The sequence below is a fragment of the Bombina bombina genome, chromosome 6 (genome assembly GCF_027579735.1).
Source record: "Bombina bombina isolate aBomBom1 chromosome 6, aBomBom1.pri, whole genome shotgun sequence".
NCBI lineage: Eukaryota > Metazoa > Chordata > Amphibia > Anura > Bombinatoridae > Bombina > Bombina bombina.
Window position 1 is genome coordinate 702,738,272 of NC_069504.1, and position 18,539 is coordinate 702,756,810.

The following is an 18,539-nucleotide window of genomic DNA, read 5'->3' on the forward strand; positions in this document are numbered from 1 at the left end:
GTAATGGATGATCCGTGGACTGGATACACCACAAGAGAAATAAATTTATCGGGTAAGCATAAATTATGTTTTTAATATAGCTGTGTTGGTTATGCAAAACTTGGGAATGGGTAATTAAGGGATTGAAGTTTAAATTAATAAAGAAAACACTTTGCAGGGTATTTCTGTTGGGAAATTTACCTCTTCCTATTGGTCTCCATGGTTGCAAATTGGCCCCTTCCATACTGAAGTAGGTTCAAGAGTGAGACAATGTCTTGAGCAATGGGTGGTAGCAGTGAGTGTATTATTATTATTATCATTTATTTGTATAGCGCCGCCAAATTCCGTAGTAGTAATGTTATACAATCAACCTGTAGAGGGAGGCTGCAGCAGATGATTTTGAATGACATCCGAGAACACCCACAGCTCTACCTTTTTATTTAATGTTACTCACACACACAGTTTGAATGTTTCTCAAGTAAAAATAGATGCACTCTCCACTTTGTGTTCAAATAGTCCTCTTTATTAACCCCTTAACGACGCATGTCGTACAGGGTACGTCGCACACAACCTGGTCTTAAAAGACCAGCGACGTACCCTGTACGACATTAGGGGTTTAAAGCGGCTGGAAGCGATCATGCTCGCTTCCAGCCGCTTTCCGGTTATTGCAGTGATGCCTCGATATCGAGGCATCCTGCAATAACACCCCTTGGCCATCCGATGCAGAGAGAGCCACTCTGTGGCCCTCTCTGCACCGAACATCGATGGCCAGTATCGTTGGTGGGTGGGAGCTGACTTGGGAGGCGGGTGGGCGGCCATCGATGGGCCGGGTAATGTAGAGGGGGCGGGGCCGATGGGGGCGTGCACGGCAGGCGGCGGGCGCGTGCACAGGGCCGGAAGGGGGTGGGAACCGCTACACTACAGAAAATATATTGTTATAAAAGTGGGGAAAGGGGTGTTTTTAAGTTTTAAAAAAAAATAAATCGAAGGTATCTAGGAGAGGGTGGGGCGTTGGTCTTTGGTGGGGGGGGGAGCTACACTACAGAAAAGGGGGAAAAAAAAACAAAAAAAACTATTTTATTCTAAACTGGGTACTGGCAGACAGCTGCCAGTACCCAAGATGGTGCCCATTAAGGCAGAGGGGGGATCAGTCAGGTTGGGGGCCCTACACGGCAGCATATGTAAATATGCTTTAAAAAAAAAGGCCTAAATATACCTTTTATTTTAGTACTGGCAGAGTTGCTGCCAGTACTTAAGATGGCGGGGACAATTGTGGGGTAGGGGAGGGAAGAAAGCTGTTTGGGAGGGATCAGGGGGTCTGATGTTTCAGGTGGGAGGCTGAGCTTTACACTAAAGCTAAAATTAACCCTGCAAGCTCCCTACAAGCTACCTAATTAACCCCTTCACTGCTAGCCATAATACACGTGTGATTCGCAGCGGCATTTAGCAGCCTTCTAAGTACCAAAAAGCAACGCCAAAGCCATATATGTCTGCTATTTCTGAACAAAGGGGATCTCAGAGAAGCATTTACCACCATTTGTGCCATAATTGCACAAGCTGTTTGTAAATGATTTCAGTGAGAAACCTAAAATTGTGAAAAATGTAACTTTTTTTTTTTTTTATTTGATCGCATTTGGCGGTGAAATGGTGGCATGAAATATACCAAAATGGGCCTAGATCAATACTTGGGGTTGTCTACTACACTACACTAAAGCTAAAATTAACCCAAAAAGCTCCCTACATGCTCCCTAATTAACCCCTTCACTGCTGGGCATAATACACGTGTGGTGCACAGTAGCATTTAGCGGCCTTCTAATTACCAAAAAGCAACGCCAAAACCATATATGTCTGCTTCTGAACAAAGGGGATCTCAGAGAAAAATTTACAACCATTTATGCCATAATTGCACAAGTTGTTTGTAAATAATTTCAGTGAGAAACCTAAAATTGTGAAAAAAATTGTGAAAAAGTGAACTATTTTTTGTATTTGATCGCATTTGGCGGTGAAATGGTGGCATGAAATATACCAAAATTGGCCTAGATCAATACTTTGGGATGTCTACTAAAAAAAAATATATACATGTCAATGGATATTCAGGGATTCCTGAAAGATATTAGTTTTCTAATGTAACTAGTGCTAATTTTGAAAAAAAATGGTTTGGAAATTGCAAAGTGCTACTTGTATTTATGGCCCTATAACTTGCAAAAAAAGCATAGAACATGTAAACATTGGATAAGAAACTATTTAGCATGGGTGTTTTTTGGTGGTTGTAGATGTGTAACAGATTTTGGGGGTCAAATTTAGAAAAAGTGTGGGTTTTTTTTCCATTTTTTTTCTCATATTTTATATATTTTTTTTTATAATAAATTATAAGATATGATAAAAATAATGGTATTTTTATAAAGTCCATTTAATGGCGAGAAAAACGGTATATAATATGTGTGGGTACAGTAAATGAGTAAGAGGAAAATTACAACTAAACACAAAAATGTAAAAATAGCCTTGGTCCCAAACGGACAGAAAATGGAAAAGTGCTGTGGACATTAAGGGGTTAAACAGTGTTTCTAGCTATACAGCTGTCATGTTTTCCATAGCTCTTTACCATAGGGTGGCTTTTTTTAAAAAAAAATGTTTTCTTTGTTTGCTCTAGTATTCTATCTTACATTCTGTCTTCCAGATTCTTAACTCTTGAATAACTTAACAAGTTTGACTAAAATTTGAAGTTTACTACTGACTGTAAATGGTCAAATAAATAAATTGGTTGACTATTTATTTAAATTCCTCTATTTTACTATAAGGATTTTACACCATTACAGCCAAAATAACCAGCCCCTTTGACAACGTTTTGCAGTCAGAGTTCATGAGTTGTATTGAGACTATTGCTAACTTAAATTTTTGTGGGTCAATGTTCGTTTTTTTAGTTTCATTACAGGAGTAATGAAAACATAAATCACGGACATGAGGATTTCCGGTGGGAGGAGCTGTTCAGTGTAGCACGCTGATCTCGGCGTGGTGTTCTGAACACGGTGCACAGACAGCTCTTTACATCTCTCTCCAGTGGCCAATCTCCCGCTGTTGGTGCGGATTAACACCCTAGGGAGCAGGGCAGATTCGAACGGGCCCCGGCAGGGAAAACCTCCAGTGACCTACTTTCGGCTCTTGGTCAGAGCCATAACTCTACTACTTTGCTAAGGACTTTCTACTATTTTTACCAGGTTTTGTTACCTACCCTGTACGAGGTGGAGACACAGGTGGCTGTGGCAGGTGACCGACGAAGTGTGCAGGTGTGTTGCGGTGCTGCAGCGTATGAGGAGCAGCTTGGTGACCCGAGATGAAATGCTATCAAGGGGAAGGAATTTGCCCGTTGTGGGGTAGAAGTGCCTCCTAGGGCAATTCGTTGGGCAAGAAATCTCCCGGGTTACACAGTAACACAGTACCCCGCATTTGTTAAACAGATACGCATCAGCTGAAGTGCGCTGGCCAGTCCAGCATCAGCGCCAAGGTCGAGCCTCCTTTCCCATCCAATAAGAAGCAGAGGTGTGTGAAGGCTGGGCGCTACACTTACAGAACGGACGGAGCAAGCACAGACCCAAGCACAGACCCATACAGATCTGTGGAGTATCGCAGGAGCCTATTTGTGTGCCTAAAAGAGCGTGTATCCAGTGCCAAGCAGACATAATCCTGAATGAAGGGGCCAAGAGAGAACGTGTGAGGGGCAGCTTGGTGGCCCGAGATGAGATGAAATGGAACCAAGGGGAAGGAATATGCCCGTTGTGGGGTAGAAGTGCCTCCTAGGGCAATTCGTATGGCAAGAAATCTCCCGGGTTACACAGTAACACAGTACCCGGCATTCGTTAAGCAGGTGCGCATCAGCTGAAGTACGCGGGCCAGTCCAGCACCTGCGCCAAGGTCGAGCCTCCTTTCCCCTCCAATAAGAAGCAGAGGTGTGTGAAGGCTGGGCGCTACACTTGCAGAACGGACGGAGCAAGCACAGACCCATACAGACTTGCAGAGCATCGCAGGAGCCTATTTGTGTGCCTAAAAGAGCGTGTATCCAGAGTCAAGCAGATATAATCCTGAATGAAGGGGCTGAGAGAGAAGCAAGCGAGCAGAAATTTTAGTGCATCTACCTTGTCTGGTGCCCTGCAGTGCATCCACAATTGTCGATTGAATAGGAGATCGTTGTGTTGTTGTTGTACTGATCTGTTTTCCCTACGGTAACATTGGAAGGATATGGGAAACGACTAGCCAACCCCTTGTCAGATTGCCATCCTTAAAGTTACCGGTGAAGACAAGGTACTGTTATTGTTGTTTCCTTATTACCCTGCATTTCCATCTAAGTTTAAAGTGAGGCCACTTGGCTATTTCTGGATTTTGGCTGTCCAGAGACTATCAGGACGATTGTTAAGTTAAGGCTGACCAGTGGGGCCTCAGGTGCTCCTACATTCATATAAAGAACACTCTACTAGACCTGTGGTTTTATAGTGCCTTTCTGTCAAGTTATCAAGGCAGTTGTAACCACTTGGAAATGTAAAAAGACGTTATTATAGAAGGACTTGCTGAGAAATCAATTCTTCAAAAGACTCTCTTTTTGTGTTTTTTTTTTTTTTCCTCGTATTCTCTCCTATTGCAAACTATTATAGGTTTATATAAAGATAAGAGAGAGAGGAGGGGAAGGGAAGAAATTTTTTTTTTTTTTTTTTTTTTTTTTTTTTTTTTTTTTTTTTTTCCATGGCTTTGCATTATAATAGAGCTTTTTACTAGCTACCAATGGATTAGGAGAAATAGAACAGAGAAGGGAAGACCTTGTTAAAAATAAGTTTTATAGCTTTAAAACGTCTTTTCATAAATAAGGTGCATGAACTAGATAAGAAATAGATGTTAGATATAAAGTGAAGGTACTACCATAACTAACCCTTTATTGCTTATTTTCTAGGAGTTGTAGGGCTGTATTATGTGTATCTCTCATAATTAAGTTTGCAGAATATCTTTGAAATTGCCGATATAGTTGGCTAAATACCTGTTTGGTCATCTGCATTGAAATTTCTGACATAGCTTGTTATAAAAATATACTATATAACTGTTAAAACTAAGTATTTAAGATAGTTGCCAAGCTAAACTGTATCAGTGACGATTTTCTGCATCTGATATACTTTGTAATTTTTTTTCCTTATTATTATTTTTTTTTTTTTTATTTATTTTTTTCAACACTTTTTTTCTTTTTCTCTTTTTTTTTCTCACAATCACATTTATTCCTATAGGTATATACTCATATATGCATTAAAACACATACACTAGAATCCCTTTTTTTTTTTTTTTTCCTTTTTGGAAAATATTATACTTACCACAATACACGTCACTAATTTGGTCACTTAACAATCGGAAGCAGTAGTTAGTTTCCTTTTTTTATATATCTCACTATCCCTAGTATTTTTTTTTTTTTCTGTGTTGATTTTTTCACGTTATTTTCACTCTCCACATCAGGAAGTCGATAATCCCCACCTTTTCACTTACACCCCCTCTTTTTTTTTTTTTTGTGTGTTGATTTTTTCACGTTATTTTCACTCTTCACATCAGGAAGTCGATAATCCCCACCTTTTCACTTACACCCCCTCTTTTTTTTTTTTCTCTCCTTATTTGTTTTGGCCCCCCTTCTCTCCTTTTATGGAAAGATTTGTAACCCAAGCCAAAGCATCTTCACCCAGAATGCCGGCTAAAGTCAAGGATAAAAAAACTAAACAGGGTGACCCTAGTCTAAATAGCTCTAGTGAGACACTCTCTAACACAAATGACACGCAGATGCTAATTTCTCACTTAACTGATTTATTCTCTCCACAATTTGAAATAATAAAGGCCGAATTAGGCACAATTTCATCAGTAATTTCTAATTTATCCCTGGAGGTTAAACAATTTTCTAATAGAATGTTAGAGATGGAGAATAGAGTGTCTGAGCTAGAAGATCAAGCTAATGTTCAAGTTGATATTATATCCAAACAGAGCTCTAGAATTACTAATCTGCAATCGCGTCTGGACGACCTGGAAGATCGTTCCAGGCGCAATAACATTCGAATTATTGGCCTCCCTGAGACTCCAGAATTTCAAGACTTATATCAGTTTACATCTTTTACGTTGCCTCTGGCCTTAGGCTTCCCCCAGCAGAGGCTCCCCATTGTTATAGAGAGAGCTCATAGAACATGCACAAAAAACCCCCAGTCTGAGGGATCTCGCTCAAATAGAATGTGTATCTTTAGAATCTTGAATTATCAAGATAAGGTTGAATTTCTTAGGCTATTTAAAAAAAGAACTGAACCTCTTATGTTTGGAAACAATAAAATTTTACTGTTTCAAGATTATTCGGCAGAAACCTCTCTAAGGAGAAAGAAAATGGCACCATTGTGCTCACAACTCATTAATAAAGACTATAATGCGTGGATGGTATATCCTGCCAGTATAATTATAGAACAGGATGGTGCCAGAAAACTCTTTCGTGAGATGGGAGAGGTCAAAAAATTTATAAATGAACAATAATACATCATCTAGGTATCCCAGGCTCCTACCTGGTCTCCGATAAATGAAGAGCTTATTAGGTATTAAAGTTTGTTTTTGTTTTATTGGGAAAGTGTCCATGAAAAAGAGCCAGGCTTTTTTTGTTTTTATTATTATTAGGTGTGTTTTTCCTTTTTTTTTTTTTTCTCTCTTCCTTTTCTCCTTTCTTTCCACTGGGCCCGCAAGAGGAATCTCTATCTGCCTGAGTAGTTAAGAGTCGGTAATGGATATTAAATTTTTATCTTGAAATGTAGGGGGGATCGTCTCTCCTATGAAACGTAAGTTGATTATCAAGTCATTGGCTAAACAAAAACCAGATATTGCTTTTATCCAAGAGACTCATCTCACAGAGCAGGAAGTCGCTAAACTTAAGATACAATGGGTGGGAGAGGTAATTGCTTCCTCTTCAAGCAGGAGAAAATGTGGAGTAGCAATTTTGATCAACAAAGCGTTGGAGTATAAGGTTATTCAGGTGGAGACAGATACAGCTGCGAGGTTTATTTTAATCCAAATTATCATAAATAAAACTAAATATGTTCTCTGTAATGTTTATGGCCCAAATAAATTTTGTTGTGACTTTTGGGAGACTATTAAAGTTAAATTGTTTCCTTTCATAAAAGAGAACCTTATAATAGGTGGAGATTTTAACTTGGCTATGTATCCAGAAATTGATAGATTTTGAGACAAGAATCTTCCAGAGAATAGGAGAAGCTCTAAATATTTTATCAAATTTAGCCATAAATTACATCTTACCGATATCTGGCGAAGCCTTAACCCGGATTCATTGGGTTTTACATGTGAGTCCAAAGCACACAGGACATTTGCCAGGATAGATTTATTTCTAATCTCCGAACCACTTTCAATTTGTAAACTAGAGGCTGGAATTGGGGAGATCATGACCTCGGACCACTCAATTATATCTTTAACCTTGAAATCCCATGTTAATAATAAATATAAAATGCCTAGGGCTTTTTTTTATCCGTGTTATCTTTATAATAATCCTAGATATAGTCACTGGTTAACACAGGCGTGGAAGGATTATAGTACCCGTAATATCTCGTATTTCCATAAGATTGAAACCTTTTGGGAGGCTTCAAAAGCGGTATTACGCGGTGAAATTATGTCATTCCTGGATATTAAAAACAAGAAACAACGTGCACGAGACTTACAACTCACCAATCAGGTCAAAGATGCCTATAAAAAATATCATGGAGATCGCTCCATTAGGAACTGGGATAACTATATAGCACTAAGAAAGGAAAGGGATATATATCGGTAACTCAGAAACATCTAGAAGATGAGACCAAAATCAATCTATATTTCAGAAGCCTCCACGGTAGCTCCGCAAAAAATTTAGCTAGACTAGTTAAAATAAGGAAAAAGAAGAATTTGATTTCTTGCATCAGGGAAGGCGATAAAAGATACACCAACACAGAAGAGATATGTGAAGTTTTCTTTAAGTACTATAAACAACTATATTCTAAACAGGAAAGCAACCCTATTAATCAAGCAAATTTTTGGGATAAGGTTATTCTTCCCCAGTTACAGCAAGAAGAATTAGAGGCCCTGAATGCCCCGATTACTTCTGAGGAAATATTAAAAGCTATTAGTGTATCTAAACTGAATAAAGCTGCAGGCCCCGATGGGTTTCCAGCGGAGTTCTATAGATGTCTAGCGGTGGAAATAACCCCAGTCTTAGAGAAACTGTTTAATTATTACTATATCTCTAATCAACCAATTTCAGGTCGGTTCGCAGCGGCAAATATATCATTAATTCTGAAAAAAGGGAAGAACCCAGAAGATCCAGCCTCATACAGGCCAATTTCCGTTCTTAACGCGGATTATAAAATTTTAATGTCTATTGTTGCTGCCAGACTCACACGGTGTTTGGATAAACTTATACATCCCGATCAGGTCGGATTTATGGTCGCACGAAATTCTACTAAAAATATAAGGAGATTAACCACGTTGGTTGATTTTAGCTGGAATAGCGATCAGTTTAAAGATAGAAAAATGTCAAATGATAATGCAGTTCTTACCTTGGACGCAGTCAAGGCTTTTGACAGTATAGCGTGGACTCATTTATTTAAAACCCTAGAGAAATTTGGCTTTGCAGATAATTTCTTATATTTCATCCAGAAAATCCATTGGAAACCAGAATCTTTTCTGTTGGTTAATCGGACGCTCTCCCCTAAGATAATATTAGAAAGAGGGACAAGACAGGGTTGTCCTCTTTCACCCCTTTTGTTCAACATAGCTCTTGAGCCGCTGGCAACCAGATTGAGAGAAAGCCTACCGGGAATATCAGGTCTAGATCCAAATCTCAAAGTTTTACTCTACGCGGTCGATATCCTAATATGTTTGCAGAATACCAGAGATACAATCCCTAAGGTCGTAAATATACTGGAGGAGTTTAGCTCCTTCGCTGGATACAAGTCCAATTTGGACAAAAGCGAATTTATGTGGCTAGGCAAGGAGGCTAATCGACAAACTAATTTAATGTTTCGTACAGTCTCTGCCATAAAATATCTGGGATTGGAGATCCACAAAAATCCCAAATACTGGTACTCAGCCAATATTGATCCGCTCCTTCAGAAGATCAAAGAAGATCTTGAGCTATGGAAGGCTCTCCCTTTATCTATCTCTGCGTCTGTTAAATTGATCAAAATAATAATTTTTCCACGGATTCTTTATCCTATACAAAATCTTCCTTTATTTCTTACAAATAAAGATCTAAATAGACTGAATTCTTGGTTTTCCAAGTTTATCTGGAAAGCCAAAAAACCACGTATATCATTGGAAAAATTGTCTCAAAAATTTGATAATGTGGGGTTAGCTTTCCCTAATATTAGATACTATAATATTGCAACCTTGCTTAAAATAGCTATAGACTGGATAGCTCAAACGAATAGGGTTACTTCATTTGAGTCCGAATCTAGATTGATTTACCCTTGGTCTTTGAAGGCTCTGTTACATTGTCCTTTAAAAGAACTACCGCGAGAAGTCCTTTTATTACAATCTTTTAAAAACCCGATATGCGCATGGCAGAAGTTTTGTGCTATATTGGCATTGAATCCTTTTTTCTCTGATTTCTTACCCATAAGAGCTAATCCGCGGTTCCTGCCAGGAATAGACCAAAAAGTATTTTTAGAATGGCAGGACAGAGGTCTCAAGGATATTGTTCAGTTATTGGATGATCAATGCCAGATTCTTCCATGGGAGACCATTCTATCAAAATATTCATTAGGTGTAGGGAGCAGGTTTGCTTATTTCCAGGTCCGTCACTATATTAGCTCTCAGAGCTGGTATTCTTCTATCAGGTCTGAGTGGTCCGAGGTCAAAATCTTTATTCAAAAATTCATAGTTGGAAACACTTCAATTTCATTAATCTATGACATAATGCTCACCAAACAGGGTACTCTGCTGAGCGACAAACTGGTTAACTCATGGACTAACTCCATTCCTACAATTAATCAAGAGCTGATTGCAGGTAGTTGCAAATTGGTAGCTAAGTATCCTATTGCGGTAAACTGGAAGGAATCCCATATTAAATTATTGAATAAATCCTATCTATCCCCTGCCAGGTTAGTGAAATTTTACCCTCTTAAGAAGGCTGATTGCCCCCGGTGCCTATACGGCGTAGCAGATCTTACTCATATGTTATGGAACTGCCCTAAAATAAAACAATTATGGCAGAAAGTCCAGTTTTGGTTCAATAGGCTCTATAATGGGGCTTACTCGCTATCTCTGCAAGATATAATCTGTCTGATATTTGATCCCAGGTCTGACTCCAAAACTCGGATTTTGAATACCTTCATATTAACTGTTAGATATAATATTTTTAAAGCTTGGATTGCTAAGAAGCCCCCCAGTCTAGGGTAATTCTTAAAGGGATACAATCTCAAATTATATTTGAATCTTTTCATTTATCACAAGCTACAGAGAAAAAAATTAAGATATTTTTGTTAGATTGGGCACCCATTATTAATACTTATTCATTGCAACTTCAGCAGCGGATCTTGTCTCCATTTGTTTCTTCTATCAGCTTTGCTGAGTTAGTTCTGCTTCAAGTATTCCCTGGATCATGGATAAGGAATTTTAGAGATATTCCATAAAGTTTTGAGCTACCGTCTCTAAGATGGAGCCTTGCGGGCTCGGTGGTGGTTCTCTTCTTTCTCTCTCTTTCCTGGTTTTTTTTTTTTTTTTTTTTTTTTTTCTTCTTCTCTTTCTTTTTTCTTTTAGTTTGTTGTATTATCTTATATTAAATTTTCTGAAAAACCCCAACATTGTATACAACTATTCTATAGAGGATAAATTATTGATCGCAGACAGTAGAACAGTAGAAGAGATTATTTTAGTGTATCCTTCTCAATGTTAATGCTACATGAATTATGTATTGATTGTTTTTTGTTTCTTTTTCTTTTTTGCATGATAATATACTGTACTGCACGTTTTCGAGCTCAGATATGTAAATATTTATGACTGTATACATTGTTGGATATAAATAAAAAAAAAGAAAACATAAATCACCTTTTTCTTTCATACAGGTGATGAGTCCATTGCTCCTAGGAATTACTCTCCTTACCACTAAGAGGAGGCAAAGATTACCAAACCCCAAGAGCTCTATAAAACCCCTCCCACCTCATGTGTACCTCCAGTCTTTACTATGCCTCTTCTGAAGGTGGTCAAAGAATAAAGATGTGCATTTGATTCTTCAGAGAGAGGGGTTCTCAGTTTATGTTGAGACCTGGTTCCACTCAGAGTACAGTTCTTGTCAGAGGGACGTATATGTGGAATGGTTTGTGGCTCCTTTTTCACCTCATGGGAAATCTTTCACAGACTGTGATAATTGTGTTATAAATTGCAGTCTCACATTAAATGATTCCCACAGATGTGGATAATAGAACCGTTATTTTGCTCATAGACTGCAATGTTGTATATAACAGTGTTTGGTACAATTTACCATAGCTCTATACCAGGAGCTAAAAGGAAAAGTCACTATTTACATAGATATAAACCTATTGGATGTATTCTGTAAATAACTGCGATTAGAAGGAAGTTAGAACTACTTGTTAGTTTATGCAAACACAGCTCAGGATGTGCAGGATAGCTGTTACAATACACAGCGATTGAGAGAAATACAATATGCAACAGACTTACAGATTCCTGAGTCGGGAGAGGTTGCGGTCAGCTGACTGTGACGTCACTATTCAGAGAAACTCTGATATGGGGAAGGAATCCGGTTCGTCAGTGGCTTAATGAGCTAGAGAGAATCCTACAGCTAGCTTTGGTTAACAAGAGATGGCAGGAAAAACGTCCAGAGAAAAAGCAAAGCCGTTTCTGTAAAACAAGCAAAGTTAGTTTGTACTCGGATTACACAAAGATATCCTGTTGACGCAATGGAAGCTAGCAAAACTTCCAGCTGATGCTTTAAGGAGTAGTATCTCAGCGTAGCAGGCTGATGGGTATAACTGCAGCCTAAGCAGGAAAACTTTAGATATAAGCAAATAGATTGCTATAGGTTTCTTCAGTGAAGAGTGGCCAGATAGAAGTTAGGAACACAGGCTTTCTTCTTAAATGGAAAGAGTCCACAGCTGCATTCATTACTTTTGGGAAATAAGAACCTGGCCACCAGGAGGAGGTAAAGACAACCCAGCCAAAGGCTTAAATACTCCTCCTCTGAGGGGGGTTATTGAACGGGGGGGGTATAATTATGTTTATGTGATTCAACCTGCTTATGTGCAATGTTTACTGGGCTTGTGGTAGGAACATTGAAGCCTTTGGCTGGGCGCGCTTGTTTAGACTGTACGGTTCACCTTGTGTTCGGGCGTGGCTATGTTCCCTTGTTCCATTTCCGCATTCCTGACCGCATGGAGAAGGAAATTTTCTAGTCCGCAGGGGTCTGATCCTAGGAGGTGGTGAGTGCCCCAGCCATTGGGGGTGTCGGATGCCATTTTAGTTTTTTCCACTACTTTAGTCCATATTTAAATATCCTCTATCCAGCTATGGAGGATTCTGATGCTGAGACTGTGTTAATTTCAGATTCAGTTAAAGAGGATTCTGATACTGAGACTATTTTGATTTCAGATTCTGTGTCCGGTGATGAATCCGGAGTGGCCTCGTTGATGCCTGTCAACCAGTTTTGTTCCGTATGCCATTTTAGAGCGCCTGGTTCCTCGGGCTCGGGGAATCCAGGGACTGCTGAGCCATCCGCCTCTGGGGGTCCTGTACTCCAAGAGGCGAGTTCCCTACCAAAGCATACTTCTGCACATGTGGGTAACTTAGTTTATGGTTCCTCCATGCGGGGTGGCGTGTTTTCCCCGGAGGTTGCAGCACGTTTTCGCTTCCACATAATGTTGGCGATTGTTCGTCTGCAGAGTCCAGAAGTTTATTTGAGAATGTGCTCGTGCCCTATTGTCCCGGGCCTTCCACTTTGGGGAGGACCTCTACAGTTCCCCGCTGGGGTATCTGTCCCTGAGTGTTATGCCTTCCGTTACAGGATTGTGCGCCTTCGCGTGTTGCTCAGACATGTTTTTTAGTTATTGACTGACCCTATCGTTACCTGATACTTCGAATGGTGCACCTCATTAGACATGTGGGGATGAAGTAATCTCCTGATTGTTATTTGTTAGAGATCTTTCCCAATTTTGTGTGATAGGGCTCAGTTTGGCTGGTCCTGCGGGTACGCCTGTGTCTTTTTGGGCGTTAATCTCCAGGTTGCCTTATATTTTATTTATATCCAATGGGATGCCTTTTATTTGTTTTTTGTTTCCTTCAGGAACCTTCTGGGATTAATACTCTTTATTACTTCTTCGGAAGTTGTTGGACATGTTAGTCCTCTGTTAAAAATGTCCGTTTTCAGTTTTTTCCCCTACGAGGGAAAACTTACGCAGCTTGCCGATTGGGACCCTAGGTGCAGGCTGGTCCTGTCAGGTTCGTTCGGTTTCGCGGCTGGTCAGACACGTGGCGCTGTTCTGCTCGGCTGGTTCGGTAGAAGCGCTGAGTGCTCAGGTTATCATTGTTTTTTATGTTCAACTAAGCATTCCAGAGGACCTGTGGGTCTGTGAGGTGGGAAGTATTGTTACAGTCCTTATAGCCTTCAGTCATACATGCCCGGGCAGGGGGGAGTTTTTCCACTGCGTCACTCTGACGTCTGATTTCCCCCCCCGTTTATTCCCCCATGTGGTGGAGGGTGGGAGGGCTTAATGCCCCTTACCGCTATTGAGCGGTTTGGCCTTCATTTTTTTCTCTGGAGGTGTCCTTTTGGGCTTGATCCAACGGCTTGTACAGGATAGCTGTCTAGCATGCGGAAGGTTTGCAGTTTGAAACCTGTTGCAGCTATCGACACCTTGCAGGTGTATGCGTAGCTGTTTCTAGTATATCTAGATGCAGCTCTTACTCTTGACTTGGTTATAAAGAGGCCTTTGAGTCTTCTTCCATTGCCTCCAGGTGGGTGGATCTCCTTTTAGGGATCTGTGTTTCCGGGTGATGGTTGTTCCCTGCGGGGACTATTGTTTAGCTCGGGGTTTTCCGGAGCTGGTAGGCTTAGTGCCTTCTCTTCCTTGTGTCCTCTGCTTGTGCGGAGGTGTTAGGGAGACTAGTCCTGCTAGTAGGATTTTTTGGACCTCGAGGTATCCCTTGGTTGTCCTGAGGCTCTGAGAAGTATCTTCATACAACTTCTAGCCTTGCTTCTTGGAGCGTTGGACTTTAGCTAGGGGTGGTTCCTTCCTTTGGTCGGAGCTTTCGAGTTCTTCTAGCTATCCGGATTCTCTGGATATGCATCCATACCCTTGTGTCTGGCCTTTTGGCTGGTTGGGGTGTTTAGTTCTAGGGTAAGAATTGCCTGAACTATTAGGTGCCCGGACCTGGTTTTCTCCCTGAGATTTCCGGTTGCTGATGCTTTGCTTGGCCTTTTTACTGGCCCAGTCTTGGGTGGTTTTGGAATCTTGGGTCTCAGGGCTGGTCGGGGTGTTCCACGGTAGTGGGAACTTGGGCTATGTCCTTGCTCCATCTACCTCACCTGGTCATGGTTGGCCAGGATTTTGGGGAATTTTTTTACTCTTTGCCACGGAGTCATCTGGTGGTTAGCCGTGTGGCTTGAGCCTCAAGGGTGGTTGGTTCATACCCAGCTGCTGGCTCTGGATGTCCAATTTCTGGTGCGCCTTAGAGTTGCATTCTCCTGGTCAGCTTGCCAGTGTTCCCTTGGATTCCCTGCTCTGCAGGCAATTGGTTTGGTGGTGCCTCTGCTTGGCAAGCTACTTGTAGGGGGGTCCTTTTCTAGGACATCTGTGTTGGGAATTTCACTTCCCATTAGCAGGTGCCTTCGGGCCTTTCTTTAGGGGATATTCTCCTCCCTAGGGAGAGAGTCCTTGCTTGGGGCTTCTCCTGGATGAGAGGCGGAAAGGTGGGATTGGTTCCCCTAGGGTCTTGCTGGCTCCAAGCAGACTTGTTGGGCCTTTTATTTTGCTAAGATCCTTAGGTATATGGCCTTGTTGTCTGTTTCAGAGTTGGGTTGTACTTGTGCTCTGTGGGGAAGGCTGTGCTATCCTTACGCTTGTTCCTGTACCTGTTTTGGGATTCTTTTGTTTCCCTGTCTTGGATCCCAGAGGCTGGGTTGGTCCAGCTGAGTGTGGGTCTGCAGGTCAGGATGGCCGAGCGGTCTAAGGAACTGCGTTTGCGCAGTCTCCTCTGGATGTGTGAGCTTGTTGAGTCTATCCTGTTAGCTTACTCTGCTAGGGTATAGATTTTCCTTTCAACTTGCTCCATTGATTAGAAGAGGGTTTACTCTTCCTTCGGGTTCTGAGAGTATACTCTCCTTCTTGGGGTACCTCGATTGAGGTTTTTGTGTTCCCTTTTCAGGGACCTATGTGTAGGTCCAGCGACTTAGGTTGCCTGGAACGTGCCCTCTGCATTGGGGTTGCTTTTGCGGTCTGTTTCTTGCTTGACTGCTTCTTCTTCCTCGCAAGTACCCTCTGGGTCGTCCTGTTGTAGACTCTGTGTTCTCAAACTTGGGGTTTTAATCTGGGTGTATTACACACTTTTTCAGGGTCGAATACCTTGGTATTCTATGGCCAGACACTGGAAGGATTTTGCCTCTTCCGTTGCATTCCGTGCTTGCAGAATATTGGGGAGACGTCTGTTCTGTCTCTGTGCCCGGTCTTATCACGGGTTTCGCTTGATATAGGCGTGGCCTCCTTTCCCTGTTTGGGCCCCTTTGGGTATCAGTGAGCTGGGCTCACTATTGTAGGTGTTCCTTTTTGTATTAGGGGACCTTTTGGGTTCCTTGGTTCTCCTTTGCCTTATTCCCTTGGGGTTTTCGGCTGGTGTCTCCATTTGTGGAGATGAGCGGTGGGGGACCGTGACCGTTTGTTGGGCGACAGTGTCTCCTGGAGGACTGTTGCGGTCCTCTACTTTGGCTTCCAGACTAACTGTGAGTCAGTGTCACTGGGGCTTTTCCTCTTAAAAATGTTCTCAGCTTCGGATGAAGCAGGGTTTTTTATGGGGTAGAGGTTCAGGCCTGGTGCCCTCAGTATGGGCTGCCTCTTGTACCCTCCCGTCTTGACATTCAGTTTCCTCTATATAGCTTGGGTCTTGTTTTCCCAAAAGTAATGAATGCAGCTGTGGACTCTTTCCATTTAAGAAGAAAAACATAAATTATGCTTACCTGATAATTTCCTTTTCTTCTGATGGAAAGAGTCCACAGCTCCCCACCCGTAATTTTATGTGGGGCGTCCTTATATTCTTCTGGCACCTTTCACCCTGATATTTTTTCTACTGTTCCTTGTTCCTCGGCAGAATGACTGGGGGATGAGGGGAGTGGGAGGAGTATTTAAGCCTTTGGCTGGGTTGTCTTTGCCTCCTCCTGGTGGCCAGGTTCTTTTTTCCCAAACGTAATGAATGCAGCTGTGGATGCTTTCCATCAGAAGAAAAGGAAATTATCAGGTAAGCATAATTTATGTTTTCCAACTAATTACCAAGCACCTGTGTGAATGGGAGGTGCCTATTTATACATGAGAGAGGAAGCAGAGAGCTTAAAGCACTTAAAGGGAAAGTAGATGTATCAACTTTAAGGAAAAATATGACACAGACCCTCCATAATTGGTTGCAGGGGCTTGTCTTTTTGGTTTGGCTGTCTACTGGTGGTTTGCTGGGATATAATTTTTACATTATTCACCTTGCTGTTTGTGCATGTCGGGTTTTTTAGTGCACTTAGTTTAAATTTTGCTTGTCCGGTTAGTGCACATAGGGTCTAATGCTCGTTGGGGCAGCACATGTCTATTTAGTTCTGTTTTGCTTTTTTCACTCTTTCGTTATATTCCATACTTTGGGTTAGCACACGTAGGACCTCGCGCACCGAAGGTTTGGCACGCTTAATTTCCTTATAACTGTCAGATTTTTTGTGTGTGTTAGCCCATTCTGCTGAGGGTTACCTACCATTCAGATATAAAGTTTAAATGGCTTCTGCTTTGTTTTACAGTTCGGCTTAGCGCACATTGTACCTGTACTTTTTTTTTAAAGCTACTTTAGAACAGGGTAAGTTACCATTCATCAAGAGCTTTTTTAGGTTAGTGTTTTTATTGCGTGGCTTTGTCAAATGCTATAATGGAGGTATCTGTCCCTAAATCTACCCTGGAAGCCGAGTCTACTGAACACCTTCCTACCATAATTGTTTGTTTATTCTTTAAAAAAAACTAATGTTTTTCTTTCATTTTATTTATGGGACTCATGTTTACCTATGTTATTGCAATCAGACCAACCTAATGCTGCTTCTATGGGTATTACTGCTCCTTCGGTTTGTTCATTACAGTAGAATGCTACTGATGTATCACCCAGTGTGAAAAAGTTTTAACAATGCTGCGGTTTCTGAAGCGTTGGCTTCTGCCCCGCCTTCAAATAAAGGTAAAAGGTCATTCCAGAATTTACCTTGTACTTTTAGTATGTCCCCTGAAGTCAGGGATACAGTTATGTCTTTAGAAGGTGAGGTGATGAGGAGTCTGCCTCTGATGTTGAACCTGACACTTCCTCTTTTTTGTTTAACATTGAACATATTTGTTCTCTTTTAAAAGAGGTTTTAATTATGTTAGGGGTTAAAGATTCTAAGGTTACTGATGATAAGCCTTGTAATTGTTTAAGCTCTATGTTCATTACTGTTACTAAACTTCCTGAGGTTTTTGCTATCCCTGATGCTGTCTCTGATATGGTTTCTAGGGAATGGTCTAAAGCAGGTGATTCTTTTAATCCCTTTGCAAGCTTTAAAAAGTTATACAGGGAGTGCAGAATTATTAGGCAAGTTGTATTTTTGAGGATTAATTTTATTATTGAACAACCACCATGTTCTCAATGAACCCAAAAAACTCATTAATATCAAAGCTGAATAGTTTTGGAAGTAGTTTTTAGTTTGTTTTTAGTTATAGCTATTTTAGGGGGATATCTGTGTGTGCAGGTGACTATTACTGTGCATAATTATTAGGCAACTTAACAAAAAACAAATATATACCCATTTCAATTATTTATTTTTACCAGTGAAACCAATATAACATCTCAACATTCACAAATATACATTTCTGACATTCAAAAACAAATCAGTGACAATATAGCCACCTTTCTTTGCAAGGACACTCAAAAGCCTGCCATCCATGGATTCTGTCAGTGTTTTGATCTGTTCACCATCAACATTGCGTGCAGCAGCAACCACAGCCTCCCAGACACTGTTCAGAGAGGTGTACTGTTTTCCCTCCTTGTAAATCTCACATTTGATGATGGACCACAGGTTCTCAATGGGGTTCAGATCAGGTGAACAAGGAGGCCATGTCATTAGATTTTCTTCTTTTATACCCTTTCTTGCCAGCCACGCTGTGGAGTACTTGGACGCGTGTGATGGAGCATTGTCCTGCATGAAAATCATGTTTTTCTTGAAGGATGCAGACTTCTTCCTGTACCACTGCTTGAAGAAGGTGTCTTCCAGAAACTGGCAGTAGGACTGGGAGTTGAGCTTGACTCCATCCTCAACCCGA

At 41.0% G+C, this 18,539-nt stretch overlaps 1 protein-coding gene across 2 annotated transcripts in view; it reads left to right on the forward strand.

Annotated features, from left to right (window-relative positions):
• Positions 1–18,539, forward strand: part of GET3 (guided entry of tail-anchored proteins factor 3, ATPase) — a 79,656-nt gene that overhangs the window by 37,968 nt on the left and 23,149 nt on the right. The window contains exon 6 of one of the 2 annotated variants that reach the window (XM_053717842.1): positions 11,073–11,437. The exons of the other annotated variant lie outside the window; for it this stretch is intronic. Coding sequence (XP_053573817.1) covers positions 11,073–11,204 — 132 coding nt within the window. The 3' untranslated portion in view covers positions 11,205–11,437. Of the gene's footprint in view, positions 1–11,072; positions 11,438–18,539 lie in introns of those variants that run through there. 2 annotated transcript variants of the gene reach the window in all.